The sequence below is a fragment of the Mesoplodon mirus genome (genome assembly GCF_964341445.2).
Source record: "Mesoplodon mirus genome assembly, contig: HAP1_SCAFFOLD_832, whole genome shotgun sequence".
Lineage (NCBI taxonomy): Eukaryota > Metazoa > Chordata > Mammalia > Artiodactyla > Ziphiidae > Mesoplodon > Mesoplodon mirus.
The window spans coordinates 103,347-127,340 of NW_028295206.1; the positions used below are offsets into that span (position 1 = coordinate 103,347).

The 23,994-nt window shown below is 38.0% G+C and overlaps 1 protein-coding gene across 1 annotated transcript in view; it reads left to right on the forward strand.

Moving 5' to 3' along the window:
* The window catches only part of LOC309797651 (ankyrin repeat domain-containing protein 26-like), a 137,792-nt gene that overhangs the window by 18,760 nt on the left and 95,038 nt on the right, over nucleotides 1-23,994 (forward strand). The window contains exons 6-10 of the mRNA XM_082646112.1: nucleotides 3,743-3,776; nucleotides 6,220-6,292; nucleotides 7,178-7,238; nucleotides 7,328-7,521; nucleotides 10,626-10,752. Coding sequence (XP_082502238.1) covers nucleotides 3,743-3,776; nucleotides 6,220-6,292; nucleotides 7,178-7,238; nucleotides 7,328-7,521; nucleotides 10,626-10,752 — 489 coding nt within the window. The remainder of the gene's footprint in view (nucleotides 1-3,742; nucleotides 3,777-6,219; nucleotides 6,293-7,177; nucleotides 7,239-7,327; nucleotides 7,522-10,625; nucleotides 10,753-23,994) is intronic.

A 23,994-nucleotide genomic window follows, 5' to 3' on the forward strand; every position in this document is an offset into this window, starting at 1 on the left:
GTTAATTTCAGTATTTTTTTAAATGGAATTTTCAAAGAAAATATTCTTATTTATTTGTTAATTTGTCCACTTAACAAATAACTATCAAGTATCTTTTAGGTACTAGGCACTATTCTGATGTCACAGGATGCAAGCATTTAAAAAACGCAGTCCTTGCGTTTTAAAAAACGCGCCGAGCCTGCGCGTCCGGAGCCTGTGCTCCGCAACGGGAGAGGCCACAGCAGTGAGAGGCCCGCGTACTGCAACAAAACAAAACAAAACAAAACAAAAACACAGTTCTTGGGCTTCCCTGGTGGCGCAGTGGTTGAGAGTCTGCCTGCCGATTCAGGGGACACGGGTTCGTGCCCCGGTCCGGGGAGATCCCACATGCCGCGGAGTGGCTGGGCCCGTGAGCCATGGCCTCTGAGCCTGTGCGTCCGGAGCCTGTGCTCCACAACAAGAGAGGCCACAACAGTGAGAGGCCCGCGTACTGCAAAAAAAAATTAAAACAAAAATTAAAAAAATAATAAAAATCACAGTCCTTGCCCTCTAGGAGCTTGTTATTATAATGATCATTTTTATTATTTAGTATACTTTATTCTGTGCTTACTATGTCCCAGAGCCCACTAGGAGTTTATAAATTGTCTTTATGTATTTTTTTAAGTTGGTGTTTCATATGTGCCAGATATTTTAAGTCCATGGTGAGGAATTAGAGTTTTTAAAAAGTGCGTGGACTTTAAGGTAAGCGTGCAGAGTGAGGAGAAGTTTGCCAGGTAAGGAGGCAGAAGGACAGCGTTTGGCTGGAGGAACATCTATCAAGATCACATGTTTTGCAGAAAGAACAGCAGTTCACAGGCTGAGATGTACGAGTGGACTTGGCAGGATTTATGAGCAATTCAGTTTTGCTGGTGCAGAAAGGGTGCTGTGGGGATGGTTGGTAAAGAACACTTGAGGAGGGGCTGGAGAAAAGTAGGGCAGGCACTGAGCTCCCCAGCGGGACAAACGGAAGGTCTGCTGGGGACAATCTGAGTCACATACTGCAGGGATCCTCCTCAAGGAATTTGAGTACCAGCCAATGACGAAAAGATGTCAGTGGAATTACAAAGCCCTTAACTGAGAACTGAGGGTCTTGAGATGGAGGGAAGTAGCATTATTCCACATAGATCAGTCTCTATTTTTTTAAAAAATATTTATTTATTTATTTATTTTGGCTGCGTCAGGTCTTAGTTGTGGCGTGCAGACCCCTTGTTGCAGTGTGCGGGCTTCTCTCTAGTTGTGGCGCGTGGTAGATCAGTTCCTATATTTGTTCATCTGAGTATGCTAAATAAAACTCTCATTCAAAATAAAAATGAAAAAGGAAAAACAAAAAAAAGAAAAGTAGGAGAGGATGGTGGTGATGTTGCAAAAAAATTTTTTAAGGAAAATTTCAAGGAGGGAGTATCAATTATATCAAGTAAAATTACTGAAAAGAAAGTTGGATTTAACTCTTAAAAGTTCTTTGGTGGTAACCTTTTCATAAGGACAATTTAAGAGTCATAACATCTACTTTTTACATGAGTGGTACTTCTGATGTCCAAATATGGAAAAATCATCACATCTACCAAGGTCCTACCTAAGTTTTTCATAACAGCGGCAGCTGCCCACGCAGGGTCAGCAAAAACAGTCTGGCCTGGTGAGTACGCTTGCCCGCGTTTTTCCAGAGTTGTCAAAACCTGGGAGTGGGACTTCCCTGGTGGTCTAGTGGTTAAGACTTCTTGCTTCCACTGCAGGGGGCATGGGTTTGATCCCTGGGGAACTAAGATCCTACATGCCGCTCGGTGTGGCCACAAAAACAAAAACAAAACAAAAAACCTGGGAGTCAACTGTGAGGAATTAAATCCTGCTTAGTTGGAGAAAATTAACTGATCTTTTCATTTTCTTTATAGGAACTTTCATACTTTAGAACATATTATCAATCATCAGAATTCTTTGTTTTTTTTCTGGTTGAAATAGGATTGTTGTTTGTTTCAATTACTTTCTGACGTCACTGTTTCATCTATCCCTTTTATGCCTTTATTCAAATGTGTATAGAAATACAGGCAAATACCAAGAAAAACAGATTTGAGGAAGGTTATTCTGTGAAATAACCTGACTGTAATCACATATAACACATCAACCCAAATAATACAGACTTCATGTAAACAATGCAACTGTTTGAGAGGTTCCCCAAACCACACCAGGTTCGGCTCTTCCATAGAACTCCCAGGACTCAGCATGTGGTTGTACTCATGCTTGTGATTTATTACAGTGAAGGAATACCAAGCAAACTCAGCAAAGGGAAAAGGCGCACGGTGCGAAGTCTGAAGGAAACCAGGCGCGAGCTTGCACGTGTCCTCTCCCTGTGGAGTTACTGCATGTGCTTCATTCCCCCAGCATCAGATTATGACAACACATGTGAAATGTTGTCCAGCAGTACCAGAGTCTCTCCCTCCCTCCTTCCCTCCCTCTCTTTTTTTGTTCATCAGCTTAAGAAACAATGACATATGCCTTACAAGCTGAAAAAGCATGATTTCTATAATCATTTGCCACATAATGGGAAGGGTTGAGAAAAATGACATCCCTCACTACTACACAGCACTAACTGTTTGGACCATGCTGCTCTATGTGGTGGTGGGTCCAGATAGACTCTCGAGCAATGGAAGGAGACAGTCTCAAGAGATTATACTTTTAAAATGTATATATATTGAAAACTTTAAAAAAATTCAACTTCTCCATCCTCACCATCCAGTTGACCCCATTTACCCTCCCCCACCTCCCTTTCAGGAGATTATCCTTTATAAAACTGGAACTACAAAGTCTTTCATGCTTATCTTGCCATTGGAAATAGGGCCAGAAAGAGTTTGTTTCCTGTGTTTTGCCATGCTCTAAAGTACAGCGCCTGTAGACCAGGCTTCCTTGTGACGGCATTTTCACCCTGAACTGAAGAACCGGAGAAGTTGTGTTACGTGATGGCAAAATACATGTATTCTGTACGCACTGCTCTGAGTGATGGAAGTCCAGAAATATCATGCCATTTAAGTTTGCTATTGTCAGTTTATGGTACTGATTCTACTAATGATACCATTTTCTGTCAGTCTCACAGTTTGGTTAGGATTATGGTCATTGTAAACAGCACTTTACTTTTAGGTAACAAATTTTGATAAATACTGTTCTTTTTTTTTGCATATGATAAATGTAAAGGAGGGGAAATGGCTCTCATGCATAATTGCCTAGCAGTGGTATAATCAGCATTCACTCTAGTATACTGTCCAGGTGTGATTCCAAAGGAATATATTTTTTTAATTAATTAATTAATTAATTTTATTTTTGGCTGCGTTGAGTCTTCGTTGCTGCACGCAGGCTTTCTCTAGTTGCGGGAGTGGGGGCTACCCTTTTTTGCATCACGCGGGCTTCTCATCGTGGTGGCTTCTGTTGCGGAGCACAGGCTCTAGACGTGTAGGCTTCAGTAGCTGCAGCACGCGGGCTCAGTAGTTGTGGCTCGTGGGCTCTAGAGCTCAGGCTCAGTAGTGTGGCACACGAGCTTAGTTGCTCTGCGGCATGTGGGATCTTCCCGGACAAGGGCTCGAACACATGTCTCCTGCATTGGCAGGCAGATTCTCAACGACTGCAACCCCAGGGAAGCCCACAGAGGGATACTTTTTAAAAAAGCATCAGTCTTACACTTTTAATATTCTGTATTTTTCTATTGTTGATTTAAAATGTGTTTTACTTTTTCCTTTAACAGTGGTTAAGAATTCTGAAAAAGAGTCTTTAAGCAGGTAGGATTTTATGGATTTTTAAAACTTGTATGTTTAACTAAGGGAACATGGAGAAAAGAAACTAATGTTTGTTGAGTGTTCTACTCTGGGTTAGACACTGTATTACGTGCTTAAATTTGTTACATCATAGAGTCATCACAATCGCTTTACAAAGTAGCTGTGCTATATAGCTTACTTTAATTAATTAGGCAGCTGTGGTTTGGAGGGCTTGGTTAATTGACCCATGATTCCATAGACAACAAGTTGCTGACCTGTGATGTGACGGTCAGCCTCAGATCCACTCTCATGTCCTTCAGCAGAGATTGATAAGTACCCGTGTAGCACTGGGGTCAAGATACAGACCCAAATCAGATCAACTCAGAAAGTCAAATTTAGTTATGTACTAACTCTGATTTAGAGTTTTCCTAAGAAGCCTGGTTAGTCCAAGCCTTTGTCCTGATATATTTGACAATTGCAGTGGTAACTAGTACCTTGTATTTACCATTAAGGTGTTATGGCAGATCTCAGGTAGCTGAGGCCTCAGAACCATAGGGTTTTATACAAGCAAGACCTCATTAGGCAGGTCTCCTTAGATATAACGATGTCTACTCTCCTTAAGGTGAATTAGTTTTCTATAAGAGAAGAGTATCTGCCTATAGACCATGTTATGTTAATTAAATTCAACATCTACATAGAGCATCTGTCTAGTTGATTTCTCTACTTACTGCCTTCCCAGTCTGGTTTTGGTTTTCCCTTCAGGGTAGTACCCTTGCCTGGTTCTCTGAAGTTTTTTTTTTTTTTTCCTAGAGTCTTTTTTCTTTTCTTTTTTTTTTTTTTAAAAATACATTTGGTTATTTGTTTATTTTTGGCTGCATTGGGTCTTCATTGCTGCACGTGGGCTTTCTCTAGTTGCGGCGAGCAGGGGCTACTCTTCGTTGTGGTGCACGGGCTTCTCATTGCAGTGGCTTCTCTTGTTGCAGAGTGCTCGGGCTTCAGTAGTTGTGGCACGTGGGCTCAGTAGCTGTGGCTCATGGGCTCTAGAGCACAGGCTCAATAGTGTGGCGCACAGGCTTAGTTGCTCTGGGGTATGTGGGATCTTCCCAGACCAGGGCTCGAACCCGTGTCCACTGCATTGGCAGGCGGATTCTTAACTACTGTGCCACCAGGGAAGTCCCGAGCCCATCCTTGATTCAGGAACCATTGCCTTCACAGGCTGAAATCTTAAAGGTTTGGAGACTGCCATTGAGCAGGCCTCAGGGGTGAGGCACAGGGGTGATTTGGGAGGGGAGCCTATAGGAAGGAAGATATTTAGGCAGTACATAGGGAAAGAGAGGCACAGCTGCCAGGATTCTGTTTCTACAGTACTGTCTCTGCTTGGGGATCTGAGTGCCTATGAGGGTTTTTAAGAGCTAGCTATTCATGTGGACCTGAATAAGGCAGGACCTGTATAGGAAAACTAAGTAGACTTTATAATTTTTAATGTTTTAATCTCTCTGGGAATGGTTTAACATATAAATTAGACATATAAATTTGTTCTTTGACTTTTGTACATTTAACTCTCAAAAATTTCAGGGGACTCCCTGTACTGTTTAGAGTAAAGGGAAGGAATGGGGCCTTCTTTTTTTTTTTTTTAATACATTTATTTATTTATTTATTTAATTTTTGGCTTCATTGCTGCGCACGGGCTTTCTCTAGTTGCGGTGAGTGGGGGCTATTCTTCGTTGCGGTGCACGGGCTTCACATTGTGGTGGCTTTTCTTGTTGCGGAGCATGGGCTCTAGGCATGCGGGCTTCAGTAGTGGTGGCATGTGGGCTCAGTAGTTGTGGCTCGCCGGCGCTAGAGTGAAAGCTCAATAGTTGTGGTGCACGGGCTTAGCTGCTCCGTGGAATGTGGGATCTTCCCAGACCAGGGCTTGAAGCTGTGTCCCCTGCATTGGCAGGTGGATTCTTAACCCCCTGTGCCATTGGGATAGCCCGGGAGCCTTCTTTAATAAGTGGTTTCCCTGCTGGAGAACCAAGACTGCCATTTTTGATGGACACAGATTACTCTTTGAACCAGGCACGGACAATGGAGAAGGAACAGCATATCCTTCTACTTTGTTTTAGGTCATCAGGTTTGTTCCAGTTCTGGTAAACAAAAGTTATGTTACCCATTAATTGGGTTTTCAGTTCAGGTTTTAGGACTTTTGGTGAAAACAAATTATTCTTAGGCTCTGCCAGTATACTGGCTGTCACCCTTTGTTATGGGAACTAAGAATGGGTCTTAGCTAGATATTTCATAGGTTGGGAGAGATGGAAGCAGAAATAGGTAACTAAAAGCTTTTCCAAAACAGAGGCCACATTTTAATGATGTCAGAAAACATCATTTAATATATAGATAACCAACCTTTCACTTGATTTTGTTTGTTTGTTTTCGGTTAAAGAAATGAAGTCACTCATTTTTGTTATATATTTTTGCTCTGAAGCCTTTCCAACAAACCTGGTGTTGATGATTCATGGCCTACATCAGATGATGAAGACTTAGATTTTGATACCAAGGTAAAGTTCTCTCCTGTGAAATTAGTTTTCCTGCTTTGAATTTAGTTTTGTGTAGTATTAACTTTTAAAGTTTAGCAGTGGTCTACCTCTCATTGTTTTATGTTTGTAGTAGAAAGTTGGTCAGAGCAAACCATTTTATAAAAATATGACTAGTTGAATTTTTTTTTTTACTTTGCTAAATACTGAAGGTCGGGGCTGAAGAGGAAATGGGCTGGGAAGTAGATAGTGAGAGGAAAAGTGTATTGGGAAGCACTTTCCCACAAGGGAGGAAATACGAAATTTGGTCAAGGATAAGGATTCTTACTGTGACTTTTCAACCATACTGACGTGATTTATATATACTCATGCTTAAATGAAATCTTTAGTGGATACAGTTACTTACTGTAATAATCATAGAATTTTCCTGGGGCCTTTCAGTTCCAAAACTATGTAGCATATATCATCTAGTTCTTTTTTCTTGGACAATTTTTATTTTGGTATCATAGAGTTGTTAGGAGAGAGCTTTTTTTTTCTCTGTTTCTGTCTTTGGTTCTGCATTAAGCCTAAAATAACAGTCGAAATTATGGAAATTTAGAAATTAAAATTCTGTTTCTCAAAATCCATATTATGAAGGGATTTCGCTGTGTTTTCTGAAGCATTCCATTAAGCGTATATTCAGGGAATTCCCTGGTTGTCCAGTGGTTAGGACTCCACGCTCTCACTGCCAAGGACCCAGGTTCAATCCCTGGTCGGGGAATTAAGATCCCACAAGCAGTGCAGGATCTTATTTCCCCGACCAGGGGTTGAACCCATGCCCACTGCAGTGGAAGCATGGAGTTTTAACCACTGGATCGCCAGGGAATTCCCAATACTTCTTATTCTTAAAGCTCTTGTTTTCTTCTCTAGAATGTCCTGAAACCAAGCTTAACAAAGCTAATGAGTGCTTTTCAGCAATCCAAGGAAAACAGTAAGTTATTTGAAGACTATCCTTCTTGTGTTATTCACTGATTTGAAATTATGGATGTTCTCATGCACTCCACCTTGTTTTCACTATAGTAGAAGCAAAATGTGGCATCGTGAGACCAGAAGAGAGAACCTTCTTTGAGCACAATAGTTCTAATAGTGGAAATGAAGATGTGGTCAAAACCTTTCCCAAACCATCAATCCAGGGCGTCTCTCATCCTGCTTTCCCATCACCTGAACCTCTCCCAAAACCTCTCAAGTCTTTAGCAGGCCTTGGTCTTACAAAGGTAAGTTGTTCTGTTTTGTTTTTAACTTTTTTTTCTGTGCTTTTTCACATACCAGCCCCCTGATTCTTACAGTGATGAAAAGGATCCCTTACAGAAATGGAATTCCTCAAGATCATGATAGAAAACAGTGTAATAACAAGAGCAATATATGTGCAGGATTGAGATTTATGAACGTTGGTGGCAGTAAACCATTCTGAAGTATGCCATTATGAAAGGAAAGAATGAGAAAGCAACTAGAAAGAACAACTAGATGAATATGAAAATGGGGAGGGGGATGAAGGGGAATAATTCATTTAAGAAGGACAAGATGAATTTAAAGATTGAATGAGGGTCAAGATGAGAGAGATTATTATACAAACAACAGAAATAGTGGGGTTAAGTGTGAGCAGGAACTCTATATTATAAAATATGATAGAAATTATATCAAATTCAAATTAACAAGAGAAAATCAGGTCATGGGAAAAAATGCTCATACTCTTTTGAATGACATATAGTTGATTTTTATGAAGAACTGAAAGAGAATTTGATCCTTACCTTTTTTTGGTTGTTGTTGTTTTTTAATTGAAGTGTAATTGATTTACAATACTGCGTTAGTTTCAGGTGTACAGCAAAATGACTTGGTTATACATATATATGTATATATCTATATTCTTTTCAATTCTTTTCCATTATAGTTGATTACAAGGTATTGAATATAGTTCCATGTGGAAGTTAGTTTTAATTTGAAGTTTTTTCCTTTTTAAAAAATTCTCACTTTTAAATTAATAAGGTTATGTCTTATATTTAATCTAGCAAAACCTTTGTTCATAGATAATGCAAGAAGAGCTCTGTTTTAGGCCTTATCAGATTTATTATGAATTAAGAATTTGGGGCCCTTCTGTTTCTTGTGGTTTCTTACTTACTGTTTGGTATATACTTAACTAATTTATCTTACTATTTGGAATCATCTTGGTAGGTGTTTTAGATCTTTTTGAGAATAAACAGAGAGGAAGTAAATAAGTATTTTATCTAGTCTTTCACTAAGATTATAATTTCTAATTGTGTAAATGAGGTTCTTAATTTCAAGTCATGAAATGAGAAAATTTTAAACTGCAACAGTCTTAAAGAAAAAAATATAGAAATCATTTTTTCTGGAGAGATTCTGATTTATCTTTTCCTAGTAATATCTGCACATAATGGGCACATATACACACATCAAATGAATGAAAGCACAATTTATGATTTTTTTCTAATATAAACTACTTGTTATTATAAAATAATAAGGAAGGAAAAATTACCAGCAGAGTGTACAAAATTATCTTTGCAAGATAATTTTTTACTTTTTAAAATATCTCCAGCAGTAGGTACATTTCATGTTATTCTTGAGAAACTTTATTAACTTCAGTATTTATGGTTAAACTAGCATGTAAATATTTTGTTATACAAGTTAAACTAACATGTAAGTTTTTTCATATCTAAAACCCAGGAATCCTGGTTACTTGATTTTTTAGTCGCTTTGTTCTTCCCTCATGTGAATATTGGGTCCTGTTTGTTAATCATAGATGTATCTGAGAACTTTTAAATCTCCAACTTGGATAATCATAGTTTTACTAATTTTTTTTAGTTCTATATCATTTCCCCAATCTTTAACTGCCATTCTATAAGGCGTAGATAGTAAGAGTTATTAGCGTGCTGTTCACAGGTGAATAAGGAAACCATGTGAATTTTAAAATAGGGTTTTATATTTCTTCCATACATCATAGTAGTACTTAAAAATGCCTCATAATTCCATAATCACATAAACATTCTCTTCTACAATTTCAAACTTATGTTTTACGATTAATTTTTGAAAAGGAGTTTTCCTGTAGTCTCTTGAGTTGGTGTTTTACAATTAAATCTTTTCATTACACTTAAAAATGCTTATTGCTATAATATCCCAGAAATGAATATTTGTGCATATTCATGAAAGTGTATATTTTTATCCTTAAACAAATGTTGCAATATATAATCGAAAAATTGAATCTCATAGTTTTCTTCCCCAGTCTTGTTTATATTTTCAAAAGTTCAGAACTCTGCATAGGTTTGCATCATTTAATTATACCAGGTTAGTATATTTTACAGATATTTATCTTAACATCATATGCTTTTCCTGAATAAGTTTATCTATTACTAATCCAAATGCATTTATCCAAATCTTTCCTCTAAGTCCCCTGGGTGCCTCAAATTTGTTATGCCCCAAACTGAAGACATTGTCCCTGATGCTTTCCTCTTTCCTGACTCTTTGTAAGCTACTCTGTCATCTGTCTTCCCCATCCTAGTAGATAACATCACTGAAATACCAAAGCAGGAAAAATCCTGGACTCCATCCCTCCCTGAAATCACCACATCCTGTTGCTCATCAAGTTCAGTATTTTCTACCTGCTTACCATTTTTCATTTCCTATTACTTTCTCACTTATAATTTTGAAATGCTCTTTTCTAGTTTTGCTCCCCTGATGTTCATCTTTACGTTGCTGCCAGAGTGACCTTTCTAAAATATATTTGTGAAGATGTAACACCTCTACTTATGTAGTGGATCCCCATCACATGAAGGAGAAAGTTCATGTTCTAGGAGGACACTTGCTTTTTTTGGTTTGGCTCTGATCCTCCAGTTTTGTCTCTCCATACCATTCCCGGTAACTGTGTTCTAGTTTTCCACGTGACTTGTTATGTTGTTTCACGCCTCGTCCTTTTGCTCAGGCTGCCCTTTCTAGAATCCCCTTCACATCCCTGCTCTACACTGTGTGTGTCTTTTAAGACACAGACCTGTCTTTGCAGCATTTCCTGAGCTACCCAGATACAGCTGACTCCTCTTTCCTGTGTGCCCTTCCTGTACTCTGTTCACATCAGTTGTAGAGCTTTTGAATGATACTTTGCTGTTCTTACTTGTTTTCATGTAGCTCTACTTCTCCTGGACTACAGAGGAGAATCGGTCATCTATTTATATTTCCAGCTTTTCTCCCAGGATAGTGCCGATGATTTGATAGATCCAGTAAATGTTTGTGGTCTTACTGATTGATTGAATGACCAAATGAATGAATATGATGTTTTCTGGAATGAGGTGTTTGTTTTGTTTTGTTTTTATAGGAAGGAGCAACAAATCCAGAAATAGGAGTAAAAGAAAATGATACTGATATTGAAAGCACTCCACAAGAGCAAACAGATCATAACAATTTGACTTCTGTTGATGGAGCTCAGAAAAATAATAGGAGTGGTGAGTTAGTGAATATTTATGAATTTTTTTCTATGCTTAAAGGCTAGTCTAAAAACATCTAAAGTGTGTAGATCCAAATTTACTACCCGTTTCTTTCTTTTTATTTTTTCTGCGGTACGCGGGCTTCTCACTGCTGTGGCCTCTCCCTTTGCGGAGCACAGGCTACAGACGCACAGGCCCAGTGCCCACGGCTCACGGGCCCAGCAACTCTACGGCATGTGGGATCTTCCCGGACCGGGGCACAAACCAATATCCCCTGCGTCGGCAGGTGGGCTCTCAACCACTGCGCCACCAGGGAAGCCCTTTTTTTTTTTCTTTCCATTTCTTTTAAAGTATGTTTCTTTTGCTCTGTTTCCTCAGAAGTATCCCAACTACTACCAACTATTTTTCTTCCTAAGAATGCCTCAACCTTCTGAAATTCTTTTCTGCTACTTTATTTTATTTAAATATTTGTGGATGGAGATAGACATGTATGTATTTAAAATTCATAGCAGTAAATGTTCTCATTAATGTATCTTTGGCTGCACTCTACAGATATGATGTCAGCATTAGGATTAGGAGAAGAGGAAGGTATAGAATCACCTTGGGATTCTGAGGTACTGTCTTCTATTATTATTATTATTTTTTATTTTAAAATATAAACACTGAGTGATGTTAAAACATAAAAGGGGGGATGCTTTGACTTTACTTTCTCACCTTTGCATTTGCCCATCAAAGTTTTTCCTTATATATTTAACCTGTAATTAACTAAATAATTGTGTGCTAAGTATAATAACTACCACATAGTACGCTTTTGTTAATTTGCAAGATCCACCTAATGAAACCAGTGTAGCACAGAGAAAAAACCAAGGCTTAGAAGTCATAAGGAATCAGTTTAGGTTCTGAAGTTAAATTTATCTAAAAACTGAAGCATTATTCCAGGTCAGCCTATGGCCAAATGTATGTTTCTTTTTTCTTTTCTTTTTTTAAAAAATTTTTGTTGGAGTCTAGTTGATTTACAATGTTGTGTTACTTTCAGATATACAGCAAAGTGAATCAGTTATACATATATCCACTCTTTTTTCGATTCCTTCCCCATATAGGCCATTACAGAGTATTCAGTAGAGTTCTCTGTGCTATACAGGAGGTCCTTATTATTGATCTATTTTATATATAGTAGGGTGTATCTGTCAGTCCCAGTCTCCCAAGCAAATGTATGTTTCTTTGGTACATATGGATGTGTAAAACTCCTAGTGAGGTTCAGAGAGAAACAGGTTGAAATGTAGTTTTTTACCACTTAGACCTGAAAAAGATAGTGCCTGAGACTTGAAAGTATTAGTACATTTGGATTTTCAAATAGATCTGCAAGGAACGTTTCAAGAGAAGCAAAAGAATGGGGAATAATAAGTATGTGGCGTTATAATAACAACAGTTAGGTTTAGCGATGTTTTAATAAGTACACACCATTTTGGATAAACTAGTGTGCGTTGAGTACCTTTATGGCAGCCATACTTGAAGTAACGTAAATATAAAGTAATGATGACCTGTTGTAAGGTGACAGCTATGGAAAGAGATAAGAAGGGCCTGATCTGTTAGACCTAGGCAGCTGCTGCAGTGATACAGCACTGTGTTTAAAGTCAAAAGACATGGTAGCATCCTGGTTCTGTCACGAGCTGTGGGATCTCGGAAAAACTTGTCTACCCTGGTTGAGCGTCAGTGACGTCCTTCGTAAAAATGGTACTGGTACCCACTTGTCAGGTAGGTGTAGGGAACAGATGTGGTAAGAGCTGTGAACACACCTTGTAAACTGTAAAGGGTGCTATAGAAATGTAAGACAAAAATGATCACAGTGGCAATTAGTGACTCACTAAATGCTGGGGCACTTTTTTAAAACCTGAAGGACAATAAAATGACAGTAGTGTTATGAATAGGAAAATTAGAACGGGCATGTGGATTTCTAGCTTGGGGTATGTTAAGTTTCTATAGACTGTTATCAGAGATCTCCTATAGGTATCAAGTGCTTTGGTACTTGAGGTCCTCTCGACATTTTAAATGTTTTGTTCTTAAATAAATTCCTGTTATTGAATACCAACTATATACTGGGCAGTTAGACACTGACTGTACCAATTGAGGGGTAAGGCTGTAGTGGTGGGAACATAAAACCCAACAGGAATCCTTTATAAGTCACTGTTAAGTCCTTCATGTAAAGAAAATGGAGAGAGCTTCCCTGGTGGCGCAGTGGTTGAGAGTCCACCTGCCGATGCAGGGGATACAGGTTCGTTCCCCGGTCCGGGAAGATCCCACGTACCGCAGACCGGCTGGGCTCGTGAGCCATGGCCGCTAAGCCTGCGCGTCCAGAGCCTGTGCTCCTCAACGGGAGAGGCCACAACAGTGAGAGACAAAGAAAATGGAGAATGTTACGTTAGACAACATTGAGAGAGTTTGTAGTTAGGATGGGGATGGGAGTGGGAGTGGAATTTAGGTAGTCAGAAAAGATCTGCATGTGAGAAAAGCTACCAAGGGGAGGATGGGAAAGAGCCAGTCATGTCAGGGTCCAGGAGAGGGACATTCTGGACAAAGAGAGCAGCGGATCCCATCATTACACTCTCGCATCTTGGAAGGACCAGGAAACAGGTAGTGGGGTAACTGTCCTTACAATCACTTTTATCATTGTTGTTGTATGTAGAAAATAAAATGTGCATAAGAAAAGCTTGGCACATTTAGATTATTAATAAATAAATGTTCTTATTCTTCCCTTATTAAAGCTTGCTGTACTTTTTTGAAGAGTTGCATAACTATATTTAAATTTTCTCCTATTATTTAAACATAACAGTTTTTATTGCTACTTCGCTATTTTATTCAACTATTTTTCCTATTAATAAAAATTTTATCAAATTACAGATTCTTATAAGCCCTTGTTTACCTAAATGAAGCAGCTTCTACAGTGTTCTGTTTATGCTCAACATGAAATACTTCATGGTTTATTTTCATGCCAAGTATATTAATTTAATACTAAAAAATTTCTGTCTTTAGAAATATTTTAAATTTATAGCAAGGGTACTTATTAAAGCATTTATTTAAACACATATTTTTTAAAAATACTCTCTTCTTTTGACAATGAATGTAAAGTAGAGTTAGGTGTTTTGAAGTTAATTCTTTGCTGAAATGTGCCTGTAAGTCAGGCACATTTTTTGTCTGTGAAAATAATTCCTCTGGCTTTCCATGCTCAGTTTACAGAGTCAGTAGCCAAATGAGGATAAAAGATAGACTTGATCTAGAGAGTGTATATGAAGTTTTCTATTTCAGTGTTTGGGTTTTCAATGCATGCTTCTCTTATTTTTAAATCTAATTGCTTGTAAAGTAGGAAATTTTTAAAAAGTAGGGTATTTCCAGCTATTAGAAGGGGATTAGGAAAGCTTTATGCAACTCATTATTAATATCAATTTTAACAGAGTATCTCTGAGAGACTTCCAGAGAAGTATGTTGATCATTTATCTGGAGCTGCAGGTCAAAGAGGAAAAAATATATTAAATGGACAAGTAGAAGGTAAGAACTATATTTTTATGAAAAAGTCATTTGACAGCATGTTGATTTAAAATGGGAATTCTGATATATTCTAATAGCCAAAGAAAATCACCTGTCGGTTAAGAGGAAGTATCATTCCTCACACTGATTTCAAGTTGAACTGAGCCTGTCTCATTCTGGAAAAGAAGTGCTGTATCAGAAGAACTAAGCAGCTACATCTTTTTTTCTTGTCAAAAATCCATCAGCAGTTTTTAGGCAGTTTTTATTTGGCCAAAAAGCAGTGCTTGAATACCTAACTGTGTGGTGTGTTCTATTTAAGCTCTGAGTGTCCAGATGTTCTTTTGTAGACAACATGCCATGATATAATCATCTATCTCCATGTCTGTTACCAAGTTACACTGTGAAGTGTGCCACCCTTTTGAGGTGGTCCTCAAAGACACAGTTTGCTTGTTGTTTAACCAAGTGTCCTAAAGCATGTACCTGAAGTTATATCATTTTTTATTCTAAAAAGCTACGCAGCTTATATTCTGAAAACTATTAAAAAAACATAACACTGTTGATGCAAAAAAAAAAAAGGAAAATCACCTGTCAAATGCATAGTGAGGAAAAAGATGAGAAAAGGAGGGAAGCTGTGTATCTTATCTGGTGTCAGCCACAGATTAAATTGAGAGTCCCCTTTAAGGAGCTAAATTATTAGTTCCGTTTCAAGGTACTCTACAACCTAAGGAAAGTCGGGAAATGAGGAAGAGGAAAGAAGGACTAAAGAATGAGAGAGGCAGAGGTTACAGGGAGTAAATGAAGGAAAAGGAAGCAGGGGTCTGTGGAGGACGGGGGCAAAGTAAAATAGGTCTTTAGAAAAGGGAAGAGAAGAGTATTTGAAACGTGAGACAAATTTGAAGTGAGCTTCCAGCACCGAAACTTGTCAGAGACGAACAGCAAAGCTTTCCCACTCTTACTGTGGGAATGTAGAAGCAGACTGATAGGCCAGAGTTTCTCAAATTTTAATTAGTCCCCTGGGGACCTTGTGAAAAGTGCACATGCTGAGCAGCAGGTCTGGGATTGTGCATTTCTGACAAGCTCTCAGAGTAGCAAGGGTGTAGGCTTGCATTGAGAGAAATCTGGAAGAGGAGCCACTGGATAGTTCAAGACAGAACAGGATCAAGGAAGAGTATTATTTTGTTTTTCTTTCTGAGTGTGTTTATAGCCAGAGGGTAGCAAAGCGTTGAAGTAGAACTTATAGATGTAAGGTGCCACTGCTAAGCAAAGAGGAAAAAAGAAGTGGTGGGGATGATCCATAAAAAGAATGTCAAAGGGAGAGAATTAAGACCACAGATCCAGAGACTACCTTTGAAGAGGAAAGAATATAGTGAAAGGAAAGAGGGGGGAAAGAAGGGTGTTAGGGAGGTGATTGTGGAGGTGATGAGGAAACTTGAGAGAACTCTCGTTAGATGACTTCAGTGTATTTACACTGAAACAAGGTTAGGTCATTGCTGCTCCAGAGAATACTGGAAGCAGGAGTGGGTGCTAGAATTGAGGTAAACCCCAGCTCCTCCTTGTAACTATCAGGCATCAAAGATATATGTTGTGTTGGTATGTGTTATTCAAATGAGATTAATTTGAATATGGAAGCATTGGCTGTTTTTTGTTTTTTTAAGATAGGTTTGTGGTTTTTTTTTTTTGGCTGCTTGGCTTGGCATGTGGGATCTTAATTTCCCCGACCAGGGATTGAACCCGTGCCTCCTGCAGTAGAAGCATGGGGTCTTCACCACTGGACCGCCAGGGGAGTCCCTAAGATAGCTAATTTTTTGATGATAATTGTTTCACAAAAATCCTTTTAAACATTAGCATGATATACTGAACCAAACTAATTTTGGAAACAAAAGAAATTAATAGGGTTCATTCCCTAAATGCTAGAATTGTTATTTTCAGTAAATACTACACTGATTTTGAAATATGAAAGATTTTTAATATCTAATAATTCTGTGGCAGTAAAATTTACTTTTTCCCTTTTGATAATCGTACTTCGATGTTGAAAACTTATAATACGTTATTTCTTAGATGTGCCTTATATACCTTCTTGCATGAGTGGATCGAGAAACTTTAAGATGACTAAACTAGAGGATCCAAGAAATGTAGGCATACCAGTAGCCCACATGGGTATGGAAAAACATGAATATTTTTATGAACTATTATTCTACAAGTGTATATCCAAGCTGATCAGTTCATAACCCTTTCTCTGATGAGAAATGAATTATACATTCAACTGAACTGTCATCCCAACTGTGCACTTCCTAAATTACAGGACAAACTGAAGAACATGATAAATACCTGTAGTATAACGGTGTAAATGATGCTGCTGTATTGCATTCAAGATGTGCTGTTGCATTTTACCATCAGCTTTCACATTTACCTTCTCGGGGTCATGATTTGTTGCTCTGATTAAAGATCACTTTTCTCCTCATCAATCAGCATGTTCACATTGGTACATGTGCATTTTTCTATTTTATAAAGGCTTTTGGAACATAATCTTCCTTTTGAAATCTTAACTGCATGTTTTGTTAAACCTGTACTCCTATTTTTTCTTCAGTATCTATAGTGGATTCATATGTCTGTCTTGTTGCAGTCCTAACTTCCCCCAAGAAACAAAACACCAAAACCTAAAGTATTCACTGCCAAGGCCAAGCATGAGGGTTCTGCTCAGTACTAACTGCATGAATATATAGTTGGCTTTCATAGTTACGTGTAATTGATTCTATGTCCCTTTTGCCTTTTAGATTCTCCTGAAAAATATCCTCACTTGAAGGTAAAAACTTATATTTTTGTCTTGAATTATTAACTACAGATTGTATCAAATGTACATTATTTATTAATCAACTTGTTTCAAAACCCATTCAGCCTGCAGTTGGAGTGAAAGATTCTGTTCCTAATAAAGCAGTAGGAATGAAGGATTTACAAACAGCCAGATCAGGTAAATTTTGCAGTGCAAATTTCACTCTGGAAAGAGGTACACTAAAATATTTGAAACGCTCACAGCCTTCATATTCCTAATTCTTTTTTCTTTTGTTTTTGCAAGTTTAATTGAAGGATTTGACATAAATAAGGCACATGTTATTGTTGGTATCCATGTTTTGAAAAAAAGATATTTACAAGCATAAGAAAAAGATATTTTTAAAATGTAAGCTTTAACTCAGATGTTTCTATGTACGTTTCAATACCCTAAAGTTCTCAGTTAGGAATCTCTGTACTTCTTAGGGATTCTCAGAGGTTAATTATTAGATTCTAAGATTTTTCCAGTTTTATAAAATGCTTATTTGAATTCTGACCTTAACCTAGAGTAAAGCTTCACTTGCTAACATGTCAATTGTATTTCAAATTTAATTATTTCATTTTAGTGGTGTTACACGGATGAGCTTAAACCAACCAGATGTTTTGATTAGCAGACTCTGTGTGTGTGTGTGTGTGTGTGTGCGTGTGTGTGGTCTTTGATTATTAAAAGTGGGGGAAAGTAATCATACCTTAATGACGATTTGATAGACACAATCTTGTAAAACAGTAATTCTGAACGTTTTGGGCTTTAAGATCCTTTTATTTATTTGTTTGTTATTTTTTATGATGCAGATATATAGGATCCTTTTATACTTTTAAAAATTATTGAGAATCCCAAGGAACTTTTGTTTAAGTAGGTTGTATCTACTGATGTTTACTGTATTGGAAAATAAAACTGAAAAATTTAAAATACAAACACACACTCATACATTCTATTAGCCATTAGAAGTATGACGTTATCACATATCTTGTCTCTGGAAAACTGCTCTGTACACTTAAAACAGAATGAGAATGGAAATAACGTTTACTGTTATTGTGAAAATAGTTTTGACCTCTTGGACCCCTTGAACGGTTGAGTCTTGGGACTCCAGGGATGCTCAGGTGACACTTGAGAACCACTGTTTTAAACCATTTACAGAGCTCATGGATGTGAAATGATAAAGGGACGCTTGTGATGAAACAGGCTTTAAACTTTCACTTTTACATTTCTTGCTTTCTTCTTTGATTTGTCTTTTTTTTAATGTATACAGCAGGTTCTTATTAGTCATCAATTTTATACACATCAGTGTATACATGTCATTCCCAATCTCCCAATTCATCCCACCACCATCCCCAACGCCCTGCGGTTTTCCCTCCTTGGTGTCCATACGTTTGTTTTCTACAACTGTGCCTCAATTTCTGCCCTGCAAACCAGTTCATCTGTACCATTTTTCTAGGTTCCACATATATGCGTTAATATACGATATTTGTTTTTCTCTTTCTGACTTACTTCACTCTGTATGACAGTCTCTGGATCCATCCACGTCTCAACAAATGACCCAATTTCATTCCTTTTTTATGGCTGAGTAATATTCCATTGTATATATGTACCCCATCTTCTTTATCCATTCGTCTGTCGATGGGCATTTAGGTTGCGTCCATGACCTGCCTACGGTAAATAGTGCTGCAGTGAACATTGGGGTGCATGTGTCTTTTTGAATTATGGTTTTCTCAGGGTATATGCCCAGTAGTGGGATTGCTGGATCATATGGTAATTCTATTTTTAGTTTTTTAAGGAACCTCCATACTGTTCTGCATAGTGGCTGTATCAGTTACATTCCCACCAACAGTGCAAGAGGGTTCTCTTTTCTCCATACCCTGTCCAGCCTTTGTTGTTTGTACATTTTCTGATGAAGCCCATTCTAACTGGTGTGAGGTGATACCTCATTCTAGTTTTGATTTGTATTTCTCTAATAATTAGTGATGTTGAACAGCTTTTCATGTGCTTCTTGGCCATCTGTATGTCTTCTTTGGAGAACTGTCTATCTAGGTCTTCTGCCCATTTTTGGATTGGGTTGTTTGTTTTTTTAATATTGAGCTGCATGAGCTGTTTATATGTTTTGGAGATTAATCCTTTGTCCGTTGATTTGTTTGCAAATATTTTCTCCCATTCTGAGGGTTGTCTTTTTATCTTGTTTATGGTTTCCTTTCCTGTGCAAAAGCTTTGAAGTTTCACTAGGTCCCATTTGTTTATTTTTGTTTTTATTTCCATTACTCTAGGAGGTGGATCAAAAAAGATCTTGCTGTGATTAATGTCAAAGAGTGTTCTTCCTATGTTTTCCTCTAAGAGATTTATAGTGTCCAGTCTTACATTTAGGTCTCTAATCTATTTTGAGTTTATTTTTGTGTATGGTGTTAGGGAGTGTTCTAATATCATTCTTTCCATGTATCTGTCCAGTTTTCCCAGCACCACTTATTGAAGAGACTGTCTTTCTCCATTGTATGTCCTTGCCTCCTTTGTCATAGATTAGTTGACCATAGGTGTGTGGGTTTACCTCTGGGCTTTCTATCTTGTTCCATTGATCTATGTTTCTGTTTTTCTGCCAGTACCATATTGTCTTGATTACTGTAGCTTTGTAATATAGCCTGACGTCAGGGAGTCTAATTCCTCCATCTGCGTTTTTTTTTCCCTCAAGACTGCATTAGGTATTCGGGGTCTTTTTTGTCTCCATACAAATTTTACGATTTTTTGTTCTAGTTCTGTAAAAAATGCCATTGGTAATTTGATAGGGATTGCATTGAATCTGTAGATTGCTTTGGGTAGTATAGTCATTTTCACAATATTGATTCTTCCAATCCAAGAACATGGTTTATCTCTCCATCTGTTGGTACCATCTTTAATTTCTTTCATCAGTGTCTTATACTTTTCTGCATACAGATCTTTTGTCTCCCTAGGAGGGTTTATTCCTAGGTATTTTATTCTTTTTGTTGCAATGGTAAATGAGAGTGTTTCCTTAATTTCTCTTTCATATTTTTCATCATTAGTGTATAGGAATGCAAGAGATTTCGGTGCATTAATTTTGTATCCTGCACCTTTACCAAATTCTTTGATTAGCTCTAGTAGTTTTCTGGTGGCATCTTTAGGATTCTCTATGTATGGTATCATGTCATCTGCAAACAGTGACAGTTTTACTTCTTCTTTTGCAATTTATATTCCTTTTATTTCTTTTTCTTCTCTGATTGCTGAGGCTAGGACTTCCAAAACTATGTTGAATAATAGTGGTGAGAGTGGACATCCTTGTCTTGTTCCTGATCTTAGAGGAAATGCTTTCAGTTTTTCACCATTGAGAATGATGTTTGCTGTGGGTTTGTAATATATGACCTTTATTATGTTGAGGTACGTTCCCTCTATGCCCACTTTCTGGAGAGTTTTTATCATAAATTGGTGTTGAATTTTGTTGAAAGCTTTTTCTGCATCTATTGAGATGATCATATGGTTTTTATTCTTCAATTTGTTAATATGGTGTATCACATTGATTGATTTGTGTATATTGAAGAATCCTTGCATCCCTGGGATAAATCCCAGTTGATCATGGTGTATGATCCTTTTAATGCATTGTTGGATTCTGTTTGCTAGTATTTTGTTGAGGATTTTTGCATCTATATTCATCAGTGATATTGGTCTGTAATTTTCTTTTTTTGCCGTATCTTTGTCTGGTTTTGGTATCAGGGTGATGGTGGCCTCGTAAAATGAGTTTGGGAGTGCTCCTTCCTCTGCAATTTTTTGGAAGAGTTTGAGAAGGATGGGTGTTAGCTCTCCTCTAAATGTTTGATAAAATTCACCTGTGAAGCCATCTGCTCCTGGACTTTTGTTTGTTGGAAGATTTTTCATCACAGCTTCAATTTCATTACTTGTGATTGGTCTGTTCATATTTTCTGTTTCTCCTGGTTCAGTCTTGGAAGGTTATACCTTTCTAAGAATTTGTCCATTTCTTCCAGGTTGTCCATTTTATTGGCATAGAGTTGCTTGTAGTAGTCTCTTAAGATGCTTTGTCTTTCTGCGGTGTCTGTTGTAACTTCTCCTTTTTCATTTCTAATTTTATTGATTTGAGTCCTCTCCCTCTTTTTCTTGATGAGTCTGGCTAATGGTTTATCAATTTTGTTTATCTTCTCAAAGAACCAGCTTTTAGTTTTATTGATCTTTGCTATTGTTTTCTTTGTGTCTATTTCATTTATTTCTGCTCTGATCTGTATGTTTTCTTTCCTTCTGCTAACTTTGGGTTTTGTTTGTTCTTCTTTCTCTAGTTCCTTTAGGTATAAAGCTAGATTATTTATTTGAGATTTTTCTTGTTTCTTGAGGTAGGCTTGTATAGCTATAAACTTCCCTCTTAAGACTGCTTTTGCTGCATCCCATAGGTTTTGGATTGTTGTGTTTTCATTGTCATTTGTCTCTAGGTATTTTTTGATTTCCTCTTGGATTTCTTCAGTGATCTCTTGGTTATTTAGCAATTTACTGTTTAGCCTCCATGTGTTTGTGTATTTTTTGTTTTTCCACTGTAATTCATTTCTAATCTCATAGTGTTGTGGTCAGAAAAGATGCTTGATATGATTTCAATTTTCTTAAACTTACTGAGGCTTGGTTTGTGACCCAAGATGTGATTTATCCTGGAGAATGTTCTGTGCACACTTGAGAAGAAAGTGTAATCTGCTGTTTTTGGATGGAATGTCCTATAAATATCAATTAAATCTATCTGGCCTATTGTGTCATTTAAAGCTTCTGTTTCCTTATTTATTTACATTTTGGATGATCTGTCCATTGGTGCAAGTGAGGTGTTAAAGTCCCCCACTATTATTGTGTTACTGTTGATTTCCTCTTTTACAGCTGTTAGCCGTTGCCTTATATATTGAGGTGGTCCTATGTTGGATGCATATATATTTATAATTGTTATATATTCTTCTTGGATTGATCCCTTGATCATTATATAGTGTCCTTCCTTGTCTTTTGTAACATTCTTTATTTTAAAGTCTATTTTATCTGATATGCGTATTGCTACTCCAGCTTTCTTTTGATTTCCATTTGCATGGAATATCTTTTTCCATCCCCTCACTTTCAGTCTGTATGTGTCCGTAGGTCTGAAGTGGGGCTCTTGTAGACAGCATATATATGGGTCTTGTGTTTGTATCCATTCAGCAAGCCTGTGTCTTTTGGTTGGAGCATTTAATCCATTCACGTTTAAGGTAATTATCAATATGTATGTTCCTATGACCATTTTCTTAATTCTTTTGTGTTTGTTTTTTTTCACACTTTAAAAACTTTATTTATATTAAAAAAACTCATTTGTTTTTAAAAGCATTAACAAGAGAGAAAGAAAACCAGAAAAGGTATGGAGCAGAAGACATGCCCCTTAGTAGTGTTCTGTGGGAAGGTGGGATTTTTGGTTCTCTGAAATTGAACGTTTAGTGTTTTTATAAATGAAAAGGAAAAAACAAACAGCTTTAACTTTAAGTCCCCCAAAGCCCATGGCTGTTCTATTACCCACACCCCACCGACAAAAAGAGCACCAGGAAAAGAGCAGCAGAAGACAAGAGAAATGAAGAGTGGAGCCACATCTGGATGGGGGCGATTTCCCTTGTGCAGTATGCTCTTAGGGTCACAGAGAGGAAAAGGCTCCTTTTTGCCAGAAAAGGAGTGGGACGAAATGTGAAGGGGAAAAGGGGTAAATAAGGAATTTTAATGCAGAGGGGAAGGGGGGTGGTGGGTTGTGCACTTTTCTCCTACCCCAAAGCCTCAATATATAAAGGAAGGGGGAGGGAGGAGGATAAAGATTTCCAGTTGCATTAAACAGAGCTTTTAGATTAAGGGGAGGAGTAAAAGGCAAATAAGGGAAAGGGTTAAAAAAAAATCAACCGCATAGCAGCTGATTCCTCTAGCCCAACCTGCTAATATACACTAAACTAAAAGGAGGAGGTATGGGATGGTGGGGGGTCGGGGAGGGGGATATGGACACGACTTCCCTATAACCACTTCAGAGATGACAATCATTCTGGGCAGCTAAGGAGTAAGAGCCACACCACTCACTCCTCCCACCAATCTCATCTGGAGGTTCATCAGAACAGGATTTTTGCAAAATCCCAACATATACAGTTGAGGAAAACCTTCTGTGGCTAAAATTAGAGGCTACTCCAATTCCCAGTGGAGAGACTGAGGTTCTCTAGGTCACCTCTCCTCTTCTTTCTGCTATTTAGGGCCAAGAAGTAGGTAAGAAAGCAACAAATTTACTACATTTTGACAGAATTAAACTTGTATTATTTTGAAGGAGCCTGTGATCAAGAGTGATAAATGCGTACTGTCATCCCTAGAGCAACTGCTAAGACATAACTCACAATAGGAGGAACAGGGAATTTCCTGTTAGTCCAGTGGTTAGAACTCCGTGCTCTCACTGCCAAGGGCCCGGGTTCAATTCCTGTTGGGGAACTAAGATCCCACAAGCCATGCTGTGCAGCCAAAAAAGAAGAAGAGGAACACAGGGATCTCTTTAGATACGAGAAAAACAGAAAACAAATAGCAAATGGCAGATGTAAAAGCCACTACATAAATATTAAATATGAATGAACTAAACACCCTACTCAAACAACAGAGATTTTCACACTGGATTAAAAAAAAAAACAAGATTGGGCTTCCCTGGTGGTGCAGTGGTTGAGAGTCCGCCTGCCGATGCAGGGGACATGGGTTCGTGCCCCGGTCTGGGAAGATCCCACATGCCGCGGCCAGCTGGGCCCGTGAGCCATGGTCACTGAGCCTGCACGTCCAGAGCCTGTGCTCCGCAATGGGAGAGGCCACAACAGCGAGAGGCCCGCGTACCGCCAAAAAAAACACAAAAAAACAAAAAAAACAAGATCCATATGATAAAGGACTTGTCTTTAGAATATATG